At 39.5% G+C, this 19,905-nt stretch overlaps 1 protein-coding gene across 9 annotated transcripts in view; it reads right to left on the bottom strand.

Annotated features, from left to right (window-relative positions):
- Positions 1-19,905, bottom strand: part of tfeb (transcription factor EB) — a 47,627-nt gene that overhangs the window by 11,543 nt on the left and 16,179 nt on the right. For 5 of the 9 annotated variants that reach the window (XM_041782755.1, XM_041782763.1, XM_041782762.1 and 2 more), the window contains exons 2-6: positions 9,249-9,353; positions 8,801-8,968; positions 3,898-3,996; positions 3,524-3,712; positions 2,713-2,802 (exon numbers count right to left, since the gene is read on the bottom strand). In XM_041782755.1, the coding sequence (XP_041638689.1) occupies positions 2,713-2,802; positions 3,524-3,712; positions 3,898-3,996; positions 8,801-8,968; positions 9,249-9,278 (576 nt within the window). In that variant the 5' untranslated portion in view covers positions 9,279-9,353. Of the gene's footprint in view, positions 1-2,712; positions 2,803-3,523; positions 3,713-3,897; positions 3,997-8,800; positions 8,969-9,248; positions 9,354-16,462; positions 16,571-19,905 lie in introns of all 9 variants that reach the window. The other 4 variants (XM_041782758.1, XM_041782759.1, XM_041782760.1 and 1 more) reach the window with 2 other exon arrangements.

Here is a 19,905-nt window from a genome sequence, read left to right as displayed (position 1 = left end):
AGCAGATGGCCTGGTGGTCAGACAGCTTGATCTAAGCACAGGCCCTACAGTCCTCCAGCAACCCAGGTTACACTCCAGCACTTGGCACTTTGCCTCATGTCACTTCCCATTCTCTGTCTTGATTCCCTGCTCTATCTATTTTCCTTTCCACAGAACAAAAAATCAAAACACTTTGTAACTTCCCAGAAATGGGTTTTATATCTTTTCAAACATTCCAACCTTAAACATACGATGGTATATTAGGGTCTGTCTAAGAAATAAGAAATAAAACTAGAAAAGCACTCAGAGAGCGCAGACCTCCGCCATCAGTCCTATCTCTCAATAGTAAAGAATCCTTTAAAAACATTCCTGCATCCAGAGGGTGATCCGGATCACTCCCAAAATCTAATTTGCCGATTACTCCCTCCCCAGTGGGGTGGAGACACAGTGAGGCAAAGCATTGGCTTTGCTACGGGTGGACTGTCATGGCGGAAGCACCTATGGTCTCACCGGACAACTGAAAGACATGGCAGATGGTGAATATTCCTCTATTCCTCCCAGCATTGTGAGTATTCTCGGTACAATTCGCTGTCTTTCTCTCTGTTACACTCCAACTCATCTCCTCAACCGGGGGTGTGTCTTTCAAACTCTATAAACTCCAAAATTTTGAATAAGTTACTCATGTCCGCCATCTCCTGGTGTAAAGGGGTAACAGCGCAGACCTCTGCCATTAGCCCTATCTCCCAATAGCACAGAATCCTTTAAGAAATTCCTGGATCCAGATGGTGATCTGGATCAGTCCCATAATCTAATCAGTTCTTCCTTATGCCATTTCTGACATTTCCTGAAAATTTCATGAAAATCCATCCATGACTTTTTGAGTTATGTTGCTTACAAACAAACAAACAAACAAACAAACACACCAGATCACATAGCCTCCTTGGTGGAGGTAATTAACTGAATCTGTAAGTTTATGAGAAGAAAATTAGAAATCTTCAAGTTTAATAAATAGATTTTTTTAAGTTTTATTTCTGGGCCTTTAACACTTTTGCCTCATGTAATTTTCCACTCTCTGCTGTGATTTCCTGCCCAGTCTACTTTCCTTTCCACTAGATGAAAAAGCCCAATAGCCTCCAACACCCTCCCCAAAATTAGCTTGAAGTGCTTTAGAATTCATATAAACCCAGCACAAAAACCAAGGACACTTGGGCTTGGTAGATTATTTCTGTGCTATAACAATGCTTCTTGGCAATAAATCTTCTACTGTTTGAAAGTCTGTTCTTTTTCACTTTTAAATGGTGCCACATTTGTAAGGAACATGCATTTGTGGGATGAGCAGCAGAGCTAAGTATGTGGGTTGCACCAATGAGACATTTCCAAATCTTCTCTGCCAATGCCAAACAGCTTATTTTGCTGTTGATATTGACTCTTGTTCTGATCTTCTGGTATCCCCAGGTCCTGACAACCAGGTGCCTGATTGCCAGATACTGAGGTGAGATTCTGCAACCAGTGGTAGTCCCATATCTCCACAGTTTGGGACGGAACTCTATCCTCCAAGATGACAACACTTGCCCCCACAGAGCGAGGTTTATAAGAGACTAACTCCAGAATTTGGGAGTGAAGAAGATGGGATGGCCTGCCAGCAGTCCTGGCCTCAACCCCATTGAACACTTGTGGGATTAGCTTGGGCGTGCTGTTCATGCCAGAGTGACCAACACAACCACGTTGGCTGACTTGATACAAATGCTGGTTGAAGAATGGGATGCTATCCCACAGCAGTGTGTGACCAGGCTGGTGACCAGCATGAGGAGGAAGTGCCAGGCTGTTGAGGCTGTGTATGATTCTTCCACACGTAGTGCCCTATGATTTCCATGTTGCCGGCCAATAAAAACGGAATTTAGAATTTAACTCAGGAAATGAATTTTACTGAAATGCTGTATTTCTTTAGAAAGAGGAACGTATACCAGATAATGTTGAAATAACGAAATGGAAAAAATTGTGGTGCCGTCTGGCCTTGATGACTGGCTGTAGGATTATCTTGCGCCATTGGAAATCATCCAGTATGTCTACTTTTAAAGAATGGCTTGAGCTGTTGAGCACAACGGCAAGCTATGAGCGGGTAATTCATAGAGTGGCTGGGAAGGAGGACCTCTTCCTTGATGTGTGGGGCCCTTTTCTGGCGCATTTGATGGATGCTAAGGAATGAGGCTGTTTAATCTGTTTAATATCCAAATATTGTCTGCTTGGATTTCCTAGGGTTTCCTTTTTACTTTTTGTTTTGTTCATGTTTTTGTTTCTTTCTCCATTCTGGCTTAAGTTGAGTATTATTGCTAGAAAATGGACAAGAAAAGACACATGACTCAGCAAGATGTATAATAATGTATATTTCATGACAAGCTGTAATGTGATAACTGATGTCTTTCTGTAAATGTTTTTTCAAAAAAAAAAAAAACAATAAAAAAAACAAACAAAGAGGAACGTATATCTGGGGAATATTTTCCGGGGGAACACTAAAGCGGAGCACATCTTGTGCCTCACTTCACCAACTAAAATACTTCAAGCTTTTTCTTTATAAAAATAACTGATTCTTGTTATTATTTCTTTTAGAGAGCCCCTAATATATCTTTGTATAAATCTGAAATTGAAACTGGAGTCTGTTGGGTTCATGTCTAGATATCATAGAGACGAAATATGAAGGATTGCTGAACTTGTTGGTGGGCTGGTTTAACTTACTGTGTTTGACATCTGGCCAGCATCAATGTAGCCTTGAATATCGTCATAATTGGACTGCATGCTGATGATGTCCTCAATAACCTCATCCATCTGGAAAATAAAGGAGAAATAGTGTTACTCTGATGATTTTAAGACTTTTTGTCATCTGATTAAAAGTCTTGGAATGCTTTAACTGTTGGAAACACCATACAGAGGGTACTGTCTCTTCTTTAATCGAAGGTGAGAACCTGAGACATGTTGGCATGTAGGCTTCTAATTGAACTTGACTGCAGGTGCATGATGTACTCAAGAGAAAACTTAAAAAGATGATCTCTCTGTCATGGAGGATAAGTGGTAGTGCTATTTTTCTCAGAGGAGGGAGAGTTGATGAAAGAGGGGTAGGTGGAGGCGGAGGAGAGGCGGTCAAAGTCTGTCAGGTTCAAAGGGCCTCGTATTCTGCTGTCTCTTGTAAAGCTTTGATGACTCTTGCAAGGCCATAATAGATGTTTAAATTCCAATGATAGCCAGTTTAGGTTATTGTGAGTTAGTCAACACATCAATCCCCTCACATACTGAACACACAACACATTAACAGCAACACATTTACTAACACTGCTCCCTGCTACTAAAGAGCAATTAAGTTATTATGATGCTTTCATAAAATATGAAGATAATCTCACTTTGGGGGTAATATTTAATCCACACTGTTATATACTGGAGTGTAATAAAGTCATATTTAAAGGAAATTCTCCAATAGTTAATTTCTCTTTATTACAGAAACAGATTTAATGTTTAAAGGTTTATGTTTATGCCCACGCTTACGAGCTCCTACCTCTTTCTCATGACTGGAGCCAATATTGAGCATGGCCATGGGGCTGTTGGGGGCGCTGTTTCCTGACATGAGCTGCTCAGTGCGCACGTGAGGAGAGACGAGAGGTGGGGGTGCAGACGCTGATCCACCTGTGGGTCCCATGTTGGCAGGAGGAGATGGCGGCACCAGTCCTGCTACTGCATGGACTGTCTACAGACAGAGAGAGAGAGAGAGAGAGAGTGAGAGGGGAGGTTATTGGAGGCAGGGTTATTGTGATGGGTATTAAAAATGTAAGCATGCAGCAATGCTTGTGGATTGTTAAAAAACAGACAACAGGCTTTGTCTTATAGGAGACAGACAGTACAAATATACAGTAGAGTCTTCTGGAAAGGTACCTGCTTGGTGGCATAGGTTGTAGACAGGTATTCTTTCACCTGTTGCTTCCGAGACTGACGGATATGGTAGTCTGTGGGGTTCTCCAGGTGGGTCTGCACCTGTATTATAAATGGACAAAAAATGATGAGTAAATATTTGTGATTCTGTAAATCAATTTGCATATTGATCTAATCATTTCTTGATTGTGCAAATAACTGCTTATGACCAATTTCTTATAGAAATGAATATAAACAAACACATGATTTACTGTACTAAGTTGATATAGCTCACAATGGAAGGCTCATTTATGCTCTATGTTTGAAATACATAAGGATATGGATGGAGCTTTCTATTTGTACTTAGCGCTGATTTTGTCTGTATTGTTGCACATTGTCTTGGACCAAACTTTGAAATACCACTGGTGATCGTAGGGCCAGCGTTGAGCTGCTATTAAAAAATGTCAGCTTTGCTTAAACTTTCTGAGGAAGTATTGCAAATTTTGTCTGAGTTTTTAGAAACTACAAACACTTTCATGTTGTTAGCTCACCTGGGCACAGAAACTGAAAACAGAATAGCAAAGAAGAGGGAGATGGAGCAGCAATGAAAGACTTGTGGAGGGCTGTCTGAGACTGGGGCCTCAAATGAATACTTTTTTTTAACAATCACCCCTGCAGAATAGGCTTGTGAGTACATGGGCAGTGACAGTTGTGGCATTTGAAATGCACAGTTCTACAGATGAGGACAAAAGGATTAGCCCCCCCATAAAAATTCAAAAGCAAGGATTTTTTTTCACAGCTTTTCCAAACACCTCAGTTTTATTTTGGATGCTTACATTATTTTACTTTGCACACACAAACAAAATTATTTCACAAACACAAAAAAATACCAGGGTCAAAAGTATTATCACCCTTTTTTTGTTGAGCCATAGCACAAACTGCTGTTGTACAATGGTGTTATTGACTGGCCTACACAAAGCCCTGACTCGAATCCTATTGAAAATCTGTGGGTTGAACTGAAGACCAGGGTCCATGCCAGGAGACCATCAAATCTGAAGGAGCTTGAGCGATTGGCCAAAGAAGAATGGGCTTGGATTCTTCAGGAGACGTGTGGGGCAATCACTTTGACCCCGTTAGTTTCTGTTTTTAGTGAAATAATTTTGTTTGTGTGTGCAAAGTAAAATAATGTAAACATCCAAAATAAAACTAGGATGTTTGGAAAAGCTTTCATTGTTCTTTTCAAAAGCACTTGGGAAATACTTGGGGAAAAACTGAAATTTTCATAGGGGGCCTAAAATCTTGTTCTCATCTGTATTTTTGTATGAAAAGGGAACATAAATAAACCTTTAGTCAACAAAGACATCTTGGGAGTATTTTCTGTGCAAGCTTTTGGTTTTATTTGGAAGGGACGGGAGAAAGAGAGGGAAACTGGGGTAAGAGAGAAGGGAATGACATTTAGGAAAGTAGCCTCTGATTGAACTCAGGCTGCTCTCTTGGATTACCATCGCCTTCATACATTGTACATGACATAAACACTATGCCATATGCACCCAATAAGCATATAATTATTTTACTATATTATTTATTTTAATGCAGATTCAGTCATCTTATATACTGTATCCATGAGCTTATTTTGCAGGTCATGTGGTCACATTCAAAAAAACAAACTCCCAAATAACTTCAATTACTTACAGCATTTTCTACTAAAGACTCTCTCTTAAAATACAGGCTTTTATTGCAAGACTTAAAGTTCAACTTTATGCAACAAAAAACATGCATGAAAAATATCAGTACACGAGCTTAGCATGGTAGTGCCTAAACTTTTAACACACATGAAAAATGATACTGTAAGTATGTGCTGCTGATGCAAATCTGTGGACACAGACGCATTGAGAAAATGGATCTGCCTGAAGTGGTAAAGCAGTGTTAAGACTCTTTAAGTTCAAATTTCAGATGCAGAAGTTGTACAATTAATAATCATTTGTATTTAATAATCATGGTTTCAGTATTGAACAAGATAATCATGATTATGATATTTATTGGAAGTTAGCAGCCCTATTTCACATCAAAGAGTAAAGCTCAGTGGAGGACAGGGCTGGTCATAATTAATGCAAACACAGACACAAAACCACCAAATCCTCCTTTTTTTGGAACCAAAAGTAATGTCAAAACAACAATACAGTTTGAGTAAATAGATTTTTAACACCTCTATGCAACTCGCACATGTTATTATATCAAATCTCCTCCCTTAAGATCAAAACACACAATTAGCTGTCAGATCTAACCATGTCAGGGTCTCGTGAGCCTAAGGAATATTCAGTCAAAACTATTTGGCCCAGGTCTGTCAGCACAGATGAAGTTAAAAGAAACAGCTCAGGAGGTTTGACAGGCCCAGAGAGACTGATGGACATTTCATCTTATCTGCAGCATGAAAGGAAAAGACAACGCTAAACACTCACACACACACACACACACACACACACACATGCGTGCACACAGAGTAAACTGTCCATACAGCACATAGCTCTTCATGAATTTGTATTTACAGTTTGACATACCATAAAGCAACACAGACACACACATAATGAAGCACTGCACACAAACACACAGCAGCAAAGATAAGGACACACAAGCATCTTAGGAATCAAGCAAAAATGTCACTTCAGCTTTATCTGTCCCTGTCTGACTCAGACTATCTACAACGCTCCTGTCTGTCCTATCGCACAACATGTCAAACCTCCTCTTATCTCCTCGTCCCCCCCCCCCTTCAGCCTCCCTACCTGGTTGCTGCTCTACCACATTTTTCTCTCTCTGTCCCTGATTTTCCCCAGTGTGACGCTGCTGCTGTGTAAAGCAAACATCCAGACTCGCTTCTGACAGTCCCCTCAAGATCACTGTAGACCTTTAGCTTACTGTTGTGTTTTTGTGTTCGTTTTTGGACCAGAAGTGGTTTAACAGAGATATAACAACTTTATTTTAATATCTATAGAATGCATAATGTCGAAGAATAAAAAAGTACATTAAAAGGTGCAAAGGACTCTTCTTAGTACAGATAAAACTATTAACTACTGGTCTTTTTCTGCCAGATCACTTGCAACTGCGTCCTTCTAAGCAGCATATTTGAGAATATATATCAGTCATTATCAAAAGAAAAAAACGATTTCACAGTATTTGGTGGGCTACATAAAGACTTTATGCTCTGTCATTTGTAAATAATTTCTAATCATTTGCTTGTCCAATCTTAATAAACATAATTGATTTTTGGAAAACTATTTGGCAACCTGATAAAACCAAACATGAGAGATAATCTGGAAGTGCAAAAATCAGCAGTCCCTCAGGTGTCCACTTGAGGCTGGCTCGAAAAGTTCAAGCTCCTTGGACCATTTTTACAGCAGAAATAAGTATTTTTACGGTCAAAAAAGGAATTTGTTCTCCGTTTTTTGGGTAAAATCTTTTAAATATCCCTTCCATTTTGGTTACATTAAGGCTATAACATATGTATTTACATAATGTGCTTATATATTTGCGTAACTTTGGCTCTTTGCCCATTCCTAGATGATCCAAAGTTTGGTGGAGATAGAAAAGATGACCAAAATGCCTGTTGTATTCACAGCAGAAAGCATTTTATAAAGTCTCTTCATCATCTCATTAAAATGCATACTGTAAAGTTAGTGTGTTTGCAGACAAAGAGCAGGGGGGGGGGGAAAGTGATGTCTCATGACCCCTGAAAGTCCTCCTTTTCATTCAAACCTGCGGACTTATTTCAATTCAACTTGATAAATACACATTTTATGCTGTCTGGTGTTTCTGTGTGGATATTACACAGCATGGGCTAAAACAAGTGGGTCCTGTTAACTTTTGTTATTATAAAATAATTTTTAAAATTGACCTGACATTATTTCATCTATACACTCCTGATCAAAATTTTAAGACCAGCTAAAAGTTGCAAGAGTTTGCATTTTGAACTGTTGGTCTTAAGAAAGTTCTAAGTAGAGCTTCAAAATGCAAAAAGAAGAAATGGGAGTGAGACAAAAAATAAGTGAGTAAGCAATTTATTGAAAACAACAACTAAACTGAAATAGGCTTTGCATCAGCTGATCAAAAGTTTAAGACCATAGCCTTTAAAAGCCAAAATCTACCAAAAATGTGGATTCAATGTCATTTTCTGTCAGGTACTCACACTGTCATGATCTCACTGATGACAAAGGCAAAAAAGCTTTCTGTCTTTGAATGTGGTCGGATTGTTGAGCTGCATAAACAAGGCCTCTCGCAACTTCCCATTTCCAAATTCCCATTTGGAATTTGCAAGGGAACACCAAACAAGGGACACTGAAAGGTGGAAGAAAATTTTATTCTCTGATGAGAAAAAAATGTAACCTTGACAGTCCTGATGGCTTCCAACGTTACTGGCATGACAAGGAGATCCCGCTTGAGATGTTTCCTATGCGGCATAGTGAAGGGGGCGCCATCGTGATCTGGGGTGCTTTTTCCTTCAATGGAACAATGGAGCTTCAGGTTGTGCAGGGGTGTCAAGTGACGGCTGGCTATGTGGAGATGTTCAAAACAGCTGTGTTTCGATCATCTCTGAGCCAGGTAGTATTTTCATAATGAGATTTGAAATAATAAAAATGTGTAAACAGCTTTTTGTTTTTATTTTTCAGTTCATTTAGACTACCAGGAGGATGAAAGGAGGACACTGTCATCGATTAGGTTGATCTACGGGCCTAGTCATTTGGCTTCAAAAGAGATATTCAGAAACCCATGTGTGTCTCTATGTTTAATACAGTCTTAAAAAAAAAGCAATCTGAACTTGTCACTCTTGGCTCAGAGAAATGATCTCAGTTAATGAAGTGAATAATATGTGATGAAATCAGATAAACAACATAAGTTGACAATGAAAATAACCATGTCCAGCAGCCTCACTGACCTTGAGAACCTCCACCGGGACCTGCATGTTTTGGTAATGCTGTACAGTACTGATGGCCGGGGTGGATGGAGGCGGCCCAGCCATGCGAAGCTGCATGTACTGCTGCTGCTGCTGAAGCTGTTGCTGCCTCTCACGCTGCTCCTCTTGCTGCAACTGGTCTCGCATCAGCTAGGGACAAACAATATTTAGACATCATTAATGGTGAGTCACTCAACTATGAAGTCACCCTGTAAAACAAAAGCATGCACAATCGCACATCTCAATATGAAACAGCAAATAGCACAGCCAAACATATCAGTGGTTAAGACCCAAAATGCTGTAACACTGACCTCACCATATATCCCACACCATCCCCTCCTTTACTGCTAATAGAGTCATGAGATGGAAGCTAGTATGACTCAAAGATGTTCATGTTCTGCTTGCTGTAATGTTAATTCAGGTTTTATACCTGCATCCGCAGCCCAATGCGTGAGGCCATTGCTGGGGGGCGAGGGGGCAGGGGAGGGCGAGCTGATGTCAATGTACTGCAGTCCAGCCCGAGAGGTATGGGAAGCTGTGGAGGACAAAACAAGGTGGGAAAAAATAAAGAAAAGGTTGAAAAATTCAGACAGAAATTAGATGCATTTGTAAAACTACCACAACAGACAAACTGTTTTAGAAATACTTGAGTCAATATGTTATTCACAGATCATGCATTAATGATACAAAATGACATAGGATGAAAATACATTAATGTGATTCACTATTCTTACATATGAATAGATAAGTCAGATAAGTGTCTTTGTGGTTAGCTGTACTATTTTGACTCAACTTTGTGTCAGCAGATTTGATTGTCTGCTGCATTTTGAACACCCACTCTTGAATCTTAATACAACTATCACAAAAGATCTCTTGAATTCATGTCAAATATGACACTACTTTGTGTGTTTAAGCTAGGTTAAATGCCTGACCTAACCATAGCCTACAAACTGATGACATGGATTCTTACTGCAGGTTAGACAGCAAAACTGTTTGCAAAATCTCATCATTCTAAGTTTCCTGACAGCTCTGAGACCTTTACACTGGTGTCACTTTACCTGCAGGAATGCTAGAAAGCGTTTTCTTAATGCAACACTTGGCCGGCTGGATCAATCACTTGTCTTTACTCACACTCTCTCTGTTTCTACCAAAGAAAGAGCAAGCAGTCAACTTCTTACAAGAAGTTTAAAGACAGGCTGTAAGACTCCTGATCCTATCCATCAAGTGAAAGAGCCCCCCAAGCATTCACTGCTACAGTGAATGTTTCTGTCTGGGTGAAGCCTCAAATAACTGCCTGTAGAATAAATCAGGCTGTTGAAAGGATGCGTAGAGTACTCGTGATGTTTGTGTTGTGTATTAACGTGGTAAATAAAGACCACGTGGCTTCAAATGCCTGGAAAAAGTCCAGTTTCTCAAATGTATTGTCTTTAAAGGCAATGACTGTTTTACAATAACACAGGACAATAATAACAGAAAATACTGAAATAGCAATTGGTCTATCTCATATTTAAACACTAATTATATACAGTAAATGTATTTACCGAAGGTGAATTAATTATTTGTATTCATGGGCTAATACATAAGTCAAACAACAATTTGATATTTTAATGTTTTCTTTTTTGTAAGAACACTAAAATAGAGAAGCAGCTGATGATCCTGGATCTGTTTAAGATATTTCATTAAGTTCAAGCAAAGGACTTTGCATTCTGTGTGCTCTCCTTCATACCAAGGGTCAAAAAATTACCCATTAAACTACAAAACGAAATAATCTTTATTAAACTTAAAACCCAAAATCATTCAAGCATGAAGAAACAACCAGTGATCAACTATTATCATCTCAAACTCTTTCTCCGCAAATTTCAGACATGGTCAATTCCTACGGGATCAAAAACAGACTTTGATTATATTTGATTGCATAGGAAATTCTAGTCCCATGCAAATCGGGCATAAGGCAACACAAGCGTTAATAATAAGTGACCAAATGACACTTAATGACAACATTAACATATGTTTATAAAGCCCCCTGACATGAAAGGTGTCATGTGATGATTTTGACAGTGTTATGTCTCTCTCTCCTTCAAATATAGTGTTACCATGACGTCTATAGCTGGGACTGGTGCATGGCCAGACTGATATAAAGTTGACATAAAGCTGTTCAGCATCAGTACTGGGGGTAACGTATAACAAAGTTATCAAAGTACTCACAGGTCTACACTGTTTCTGTTTTTCTCCGACTTCTGAGCAAGTAGCTGCATACAGAGGGTTAACCTACAGTTTCATTACTAGAGATGCACCGTTTGTAAAAATCAGGGCTGATGCTAATACCAATGTATCAATGTAGTCCTGAAATTTTCTAAAAAATGTAAGAGTGCATGTGTGAATACTGCTGTTCCACATTGCTCTCTGCCCTTCTGAGCAAGTTGAGATAAAGGAGAAGACAAATACCTTGTGTGAAGGTCTGACTACATCAATTACACACTGTCACAGCTATTTTCATGATTCTAGGAGGCTCTAGGATATCGGTAGCTAGCATTAATGCTCTCTTGCCCCTATGTTCCCACAAATACAAGGAATACTAAGATACTTCCTCTAATATGGTGAATATGTCATGAGGGAGTCATGTGGTCTTGTTGATCTTAGGTGATCATGTGAGAGGGACAGAGATGGGGAACACCCAAACCCCTCTAAAACACCCCTCCTATTTTGTCTCTCTCACACACAAACTTGTGTATATGAACACAGCAATGGGGAGTCCCAGACTGACAGTTCCTCTTCTGATATGACTGATGTTTGTCCTCTACATGACCACAAACAAAGGTCTGATCAAAAATACATTCTCAGAGTATCATATCCCTGCTGATGTTTCAGTGTTTGGAGACAACTGGATACAGAGAATTAGCAGCAGGGACATCAGAGTCTCAAACAACCAATCAGCATCCGCCTCCTCCAGTCTCTCATCAGCAACACTGTCTGTATATGGTGCTAAAGAGAGAAAGACAGAGAGCGAGAGAAAAGCTCATTGTGCCAGAGGTACAATAAGAAGGGCAGCTCCTATTGAGGACTGAAGCTGCCTGTTGTACGAAGTGTACATTTCAGCACCCGAGGGGGCACACTGCCCGCTTTGTGCCCATTGGACAGTCTGCATGAAAAACACACACCCATGTAGAGAAATGCACTGAAACTCACACATGTTCAGATTATAGAGAAGCTCAAAGTTGCCCAAACTGACTAAAAGACTTCTATAACAGTGACAGAAAGTGCAAGTGCAGTGGACATTTTCCTAACACACAGCTCTGGATGCTCTAGAATTATCCATCACACCTGCTGCTGACATGAAGCCTCACTCAGGTGCTCTTTTAACAGTGGCACTAATAGTTTTCTGTTAGCGCCTTCCTACACTGGCAAACACGTGAGTTTGGACACACAGACACAGTGGTGGAATGCTGCACAGTGTATTTATAGAAACAGACAAATGGAGTGATTGCACATCTCCAAACTCAATCAGTAAAAAGGGAATGCCAACCAGAGGAGGACCTGTGTTGTGATTTGAGTCTTTAAAGCTGCAAAAGCTATTACCCTCTAAAGGTCTAATGAATTATTTCTGTTGCTTCTCACACTTAATCACAGCCATAAAAGCTTATAATATTCTTAACAAATTAACTGGTCTGAGCTTTAGAACTGAAATGAGAAAAATCAACATCAATTTGAAAACTTTTTGAGCCCTAATGATATGAGATTTTAACCAATAAAATGACAAAGATGGCAGTGGGACAATTAAGGTTGTCAGAGTTAATGCATTCATTGTGATCAATTAATGCCCATAATTTGTGCATTAATTATTATTTATCCCATGTCTTATTGTCCCTCTCATCACACTATGGCTAAGCTACTGCAGTGTATCCCTGCAGCCACAGTGATGTTAAATAAGTATAGCACTGTTCCTTAATGTCTCATTTTTCTTTAAAAAAAAAAAAAAAAATCTCAAGACAGCTCAATGGACAAGCCAAGTCAGCTGTACTTTGTGTTATCAAATGCTCACCTTTTAACTGTTCCCTTATTTCATTTTCAATCCATCACAAGTTCCCTTTCCTGTGGTTAAGTTCATGTCATAATCTTCAATTTACCCAAAGTTCCTTTTATTTATTTCAAAATAAATGCAGGTCTGTGTCCAAACAAGAAGTTAATGAGCTGCAGCCTAGAGCACCAGCTGGTTGTATATAGAGATGGGCTTTTTCTCAGTCCCCATCTGATTCCAATACATGTGTACCCATATCTGATGTGAAATCAAATATTTAAAAAAAATCATAATTAATATTCTTATTGTTTTTGGTGGTATTATGTGTAAGGCTACAAGAAGCTCAAGTACACTTGAAACAGGATTTCTGATTCAAAAACACAAAATATTCTAAAATGTATAATTAATATTATTACCATTAAATGTGTTTACATTTTTTGATGGCTTCAGGTAGCAGCAACAAATGTAATGTTTTCAAATTGAATATTCGAATCCGAAATGCACTGTAAACATAGCAGCAACAATTGTAGACAACCAACAGCACCACACCAACATGTTTAACTTTTTTGTTCATATTCCTTATCCACTGCAAGTTCCCCTTATTTCTGTCACTTTCTTTAACCTTAAACAATTATGCCATCCAAGGTAGGCCAACTTAAGTGACTCAAGTGACAATTACTGACAGGTGCAATCTGAATGAGGAATTTGTCCTCCACCATGTTCAGTTCAACATCTAAATTTATATTGTGGTTTCCCTCCAAAGGCAGCACTTCTCTAACTGAGTCAGTAACTTCCCTCATGGTGCAAAATGGTCTAATACCCAAAGGCAATCTGAGAAAACTCTACAGATTAAGGGATGATTGTCATAGCTTTAAGTACAATGACAAAAAATACTTAGTGTTTAAGTACTGTTTACTTGCTGAAATGTCTATTTTGTTGTTTTTAAGTTAACACAACTGATTTTTAACAACTTTCAACTGCTCGGTCTAACAGCAAAAGATTAAATGTGCACTTTGACCCAGGAAGTGCTCTCCCACAGAGTTCAGTACATTATCCTCATCATGTTTAGGATGGTCTCCAGATGTGAGCCTTGTCTAACTTAGAGGGTAACTTCCCTCAGGGTGCAAAAGTGGCATTTCAGGAAAACTGCAGATTAAGGGATGACTGCAAAATAATTTTAGTACAATGACAAAAAAATACTCAAAGTGATTGAGTACTGTTACTTAAAAATAAAAATGTGTTCTATCAGCTCAGACAAAAAAAAGAGATGAATTAGCTATTCTGGAGCTACTCCCATTTTTTAACAACCTGCAGTCTGACTGTGTAAATGTTAGGGTTCATTAAGATTCAGGATTCATTCTTTAACAAATAATTTATCAAAGAATATATACAACTGTTTGAAAAAGCTGACAATTTGTGAAGATCATGAAGATTCTTTACTGTTTGTGCTGCAGAGACTAGTGTTTAAGACACCAAAACTATGGAGTCACAGCACAAGACTCTGAAAAAAGGAAAGGAAGACACTGTTTCTAAATCTACCAATGAAGTGTTTTGTTCTGCAGAAAAAAAAATGTTATCACATATCTCTTTATATCTGTAATAGGCCCATGCTGGTCAAAAACACTGTCCGTCTAAATTGCCAGTCAGGCTTTAAAAACTTCTAATGATTTCTAATGCAACTACTTCATAACATAGCAGCATGTCAGTACTTCAGAGTATGTGCATACCTCATACAATTTGGTTCTTGAACACAGATTTGAATCCCTATGTATGAACCTGAGCTCATGTTTGATAAATATTTACTCTATTTAAACAGATATATCAGTAGTAAGGAAAATACTAGATCTAGTGTTTACATAACAGACTAACTTTCTAAAGTGTAAAGCATGTATCATATAGCCTTCAGCTGTGACTAAGCCATGATATATAATACACACATTCGGTAACACAAACACACTCTGACGGAGTATCACTTCCTGATATCATATGGTGACACACTGCTACCAGGCAGCGTGATCTCCCACATGGGCCTTTTCCATTGCCTGGCATCCACTGGGAAAGCAGGCATCTGTGATGCTGAGAGAGCACACAGCCGCCATTGTGTGTCCGACGCTGTGATGTCACAAGTCCCTTCACTTCAAACACGGACAGCCAGTGGGAGGACGCAGAGCGGAGGAAGCCCGGGTCAGGGGTCATCTCTGGATCGTGCCTCAGATTAGTCACGAACATGCATGCCAACCATAATCACACCATACAAATATGTGTACAAAGTAAAGGATAAATGAATCATGTTTTGAGCTCTTTTGTATACTAACATGTGCCAAGTTGAACTCGTACACACAACACACAGACACAACAACACAAGTGCACACACTTGGGGGCAGTGTAGGGCACCTGTGCTCAGAGTCATGGTGTTAATTTGTGGACTGTGTATTTTTAGAGCTGAGTGTGCAATGCCAAGAAAGGCCTTTTTCACAGCCAACAGTGGGGTGTGCACATGCACGCATAGAGATCCTCCCTCACACACAGCACGTGTGCGCTCACATGTGCTTCAGTCATATCAAAAAGCAAATAACAATCAACATATGTTGTAAAGAGCAGCAATGCAGTTATTAAGATAACCTAAATTCTTGCATCAAAATATGTTTGTGTTTTACTTTGCAGCCTTTTTACAACCCAGGATAAGAGTTTTTGATGCAGGTCAATAAACCACATATCCAACTTCACATTACAACCCAAAGGTTTCAGATGTGACATGGCACAGTGCACTTCACTGCCCTTTCCATCAGTGCAAAAACCATACACACTCACACAAACACACACACACACACACACACACACACACACGCCCTTTCCGCAATAAGCTATCTGTCTGCCTGCTCTAATGACTAAAATAACCCCACTTGCTCTCTGTTCTCCTTTTCAGGAACACCCTGTTCCCCTGGGCCTGCTGTGCTTTTTTGTTATGTGTATGTTAATGAGTGTGTATCTGAATGCAAGGAGCAGGTGGGGTTTCGTCAGAGACTTGCACTTAAAAAGGTCAAGTGTTTTAATGTGTTACTTCTCTGAGGTGAAAGTTAGCCTTTATGTAGACACCTCCACAAAATGTAAACAGACCTACAGTCCTGATGTTCCTAAAGCACTGTCGATGCTCACACTCAAAGAGTAAGTTTGGTAGGATTATGTGACAGTGCTGGCATGGCAAGCATTAGGTCCTTGTCCCTTCCTCTTTTGTGTCCACACACACAAAGCTGTATCCCCTAGCAACAGAACACACCAACTATAGTGCATGGACATGCAGACAGACAGACTGGCAGATGGACAGATGGATCACTTTCAAACACTCTGGACTGCTATGTTGTTGGGTTGATTTCGGCTTTAGATATAAAAACCCTTCTGTTACCATCTGAGATATGTGCTTACTACACCAGAGAGATGCAACCGATTTAGTAAGAGCATAACGGGGCACAAGTGATAAGGTCACTTTAGGATAATTGTGATTTATGTCTGTTATGTCAGAGCTGCCTTCAAAGCAGGTGCATAGCTGCAGCACAATCACTGATTCAAGGGTTTAAACAGTATAGCTTACATGGAAAACAGACATATAGACACATGACAAGTTTCATTACCTGTTAGAGAGAACAACAGGTCAGAAAGAGGGAGGAAGCTCTCCTTATGCTGCGGTTTACATGTCTGGATGCTGGACAGAGTGAAAGACAATCTGAAGGAGGAGGTCACTGAGCAGAGAGATGTGATGCAGGTGTCAAACAAAATAGAAACAAAGACAAACAAAAAGAAAGAAAGCAGATGCTTTATTATGAATGGGTGGAATGAGTAGATGTCATATAAGAAATGTGACAGTTACTATTAGGTCATTAAACAACTGAGGAGGCAGTGGAGTGTTTAAAGAGAGGAAGCAGCAGGTGTGCAACACACACTGAAGAAGTTGCTACAAAGCATATACATGTGGAAGATAAAAAAGCAGAGGCATTGACAACGAGAGTACTGAAAACTGTGCTGCAGAACTACTTTGATTCAGTTGTTTTTTTAAATATAAAATTCATTAATTGATTTTGTTGCTCTTTCGTCACCAATAAGTGTCAAGATTGGTATGGTTTAGACCATCTCTTATTTGTGTTCCAGCTGCTTTAGAAACTTCAAATTGCATAAAATAAAGGTTCAAGCATTGTACTGTAGAGCAGTCCTTCTCAACTGGTTTAGCATCAGGACCCACCACCATCTCCTTAACCCTCTGTGCCCTAAGCCATCTTTTAACGATTTCATCTCACCTGGACTTTTTGTCTTAAAATGCTTATAAAACATCAACCCTGTAGTTGATCTAGACATCGTTTTTCTCAGGACAACCTGGGCTTTAAGAATATGTGTGCCGCAGTCATGTCACCTGATTTTTTTTAAAGGTTATGGGACTATAGAGACAAAAGAAAAAATTATAGGACTTTCAGACTCAAAGATTTTTATGTGTGACACATGGTAAACAATAATGAATGAGACTTTTTTGCACAAACTTGAACTTTCATCTCTCGGGGGCCAGAAAGTAAAAAAAATAATCATTCTGTGACAAAAAGTCTTCAAAATATTTACATATTTACAAAAAACGTCCATGCACTTTTTATGCCAGCTGATTATGAGCCATTATTCAAAGCAGTTCCTGTCTGCAGTGACACAGAAACCCACATCTCAGGCTGTCTCTTCTTCTCTCCATTATGAGCCAGTCAGGCCCTCTTCTTCACTTTCAGAGTGTTTGCACTTGCACTGTTTTGCTAACCATGACAGGATGATTGAACAGCCTGTCATTGGTTGTCACAACCCATGTGATGTCTGTTTCGAGAATGCTACATGGTGTCTAATGCCAAGCTAGCAGAGGAAATATTGAAAATGGATTAAAAAGTGGATAAAACAACATTCAGTATCAGAGTTACTGGTGTGGATTTAATCTTTTAAGACCCTAGGAAGTCACCCAAGTTCCAGGCTCTCTAGAAAAGCAACCGTAAGAGCTATAAAGGCATGGATAGCATCATTAAAATGGCAGAAAAGGCTTCCAGGGGGAAAATAAAGTAAGTGGATCCGACTTGTTGTTCAAAAGTTATTTAACTTTAAAGACCCTGTAAGGTTCAGAACAAGACTAGGTAAAAATCCAGTATATGGCTGACCGCAACTATCTGGGATGCCTGTTGAAATGCCTGACTGGCAGAGTGATTGTTTCATTGTTGTTATTTTTTGAGCCAAATTTATTGTGGCTTCTTAAATGTACATAGCTACATGCTGTCCTCTCTCTCTGTCTCTCCTCTTCATAAAGCTCTTCTCTGTGTACATATGAAACTCTACAGACGTGTCAGAATTCACTGATAGAGACAGTGTTACTGGAAACCAATTATTTTTTGTCAGATATAAGTTTAAAATGGTAGTAATTTTATACTAAAATCAAATCATTAACAGTTCTTGTTTTTATATCCATTAATTTTCTATAAACAGCACATTTATCATATTCCCTGCAAATGAAGACGCACTAAATGTTCTCTAACGTTCTCTTATGTAACGTTCTCTAAACAACGCAAATGTGGAGATTTTAACTTTTATTTGTTCCCCACAAACATATAGTAGTAAAGGAATATTTAAGAAGTATTCTTTAACATACTGCACACCTCTTGCTCAAGCAGCGACACAGACACACACAGCTGCTGCTGTGCCTCAGATTCAACAAGAACAGCGGTCCAGGTCGGAGTAAACAAGAACAGCGGTCTTACAGCAACATCCACACTAACAGTAATCGGCAGACAACATGGACAAGCCCACCACCATGATCAGAAAGCCATGCCGAAACAGACCGGGAGTAGAGCGAGAACATTTTTTTCTGTCACAGAAAGCTTTCAGTGTTGCTCTCTGCACTTGTCAGGTTCAGGCAGAAGCGCTGCTGCGGCTCAGTCCCAGCTAACAACTAGCAGGCCTGCTAGACATTAGCTGGGACACAACAAGTCATTAGCTGTATACAACTAGTAACCCTTTCCTGTAACTATCACATAATCATGCTGGGGGTGGGGGGGGGGGGGGTGTTGCTGTTGCTCTCCGTGTTGCTCTCAACTAAAGCGGTTTGGCAGAAGAACAAAAACACCCCTTCTGTTACAGAAAGCTTTAAGTGTTGCTGTCTTCACTTGTTTTAATAAAGAAAGCTTTAAGTTACAGAAAGCTTTAAGTGTTGCTGTCTTCACTTGTTTTAATAAAGAAATGTCCAGTTTTGACGAAGTGCTGCTGTGACTTAGAGCTAATTGCTACTCGAGCAGCCGTTGCCCATAAGAATTGACATAGAAAATTACATTTTCCCCCTCAGCTATAACATAGTTATGCCAAAGCAGGTCAGCAAAGGAGTAAAAAACAACATTCTTTCCCAACATGAAAAGCTTATAGGGTTGTTTTTCTTTCTTTTTCATACAGAAATGTGGCCCTGTTCTGGTGAAACAGAGGCTTAAGCTATATCTGACTATTAAGAGCAGTGGAGGCAGCCATTAGAGGGCTTTCAGCACAAGTAAACCCCGCCCATAGTGCACCTCTGTATGGATGAGTCATACATAGATGATGTTAACTAGAGCCTAGTTAACACAGTGGAGACAGCCATTAGTGACAGCATTCAGTCCAAGCAAACGCAGCTCTGTATTCTATGCCTCATTCAAAAGCGTCACTCACTCAGTTACTCAGTCAGTATACGGACAGAGTCATACGTAGGGCTGACCTCGGCGGTCAGCCAAAAACACAGCATTTAGCTGGCTGTTCACTTTCAGTGAAGACAGCAACATCAGCTAATAACAGACTGTACTGAGATGAACTACTCAGTGATTTTATATCATAATAGCGTTGGGGGGAGGGTAATTCCCATTCAAGACTGGTGAGGTCATGACCAAGGCAACTTTCTAAGGGTCTAAATCCAAAATTCAGTCACGCATAGATCTCAGTGTTTTCAAATGTTTACAGCAACCATATTCTAACATATCTAGTGTGTTAAGACAAAGTTTGTGTTTCACAGGGACTTTAATGTCTTCAGATTGACAATAAAATTTAG

This window comes from Cheilinus undulatus, linkage group 3 (assembly GCF_018320785.1).
Source record: "Cheilinus undulatus linkage group 3, ASM1832078v1, whole genome shotgun sequence".
Taxonomy (NCBI): domain Eukaryota; kingdom Metazoa; phylum Chordata; class Actinopteri; order Labriformes; family Labridae; genus Cheilinus; species Cheilinus undulatus.
Note: the sequence above shows the minus strand (reverse complement) of the source record. Positions and strands in the feature narration are given on the sequence as shown.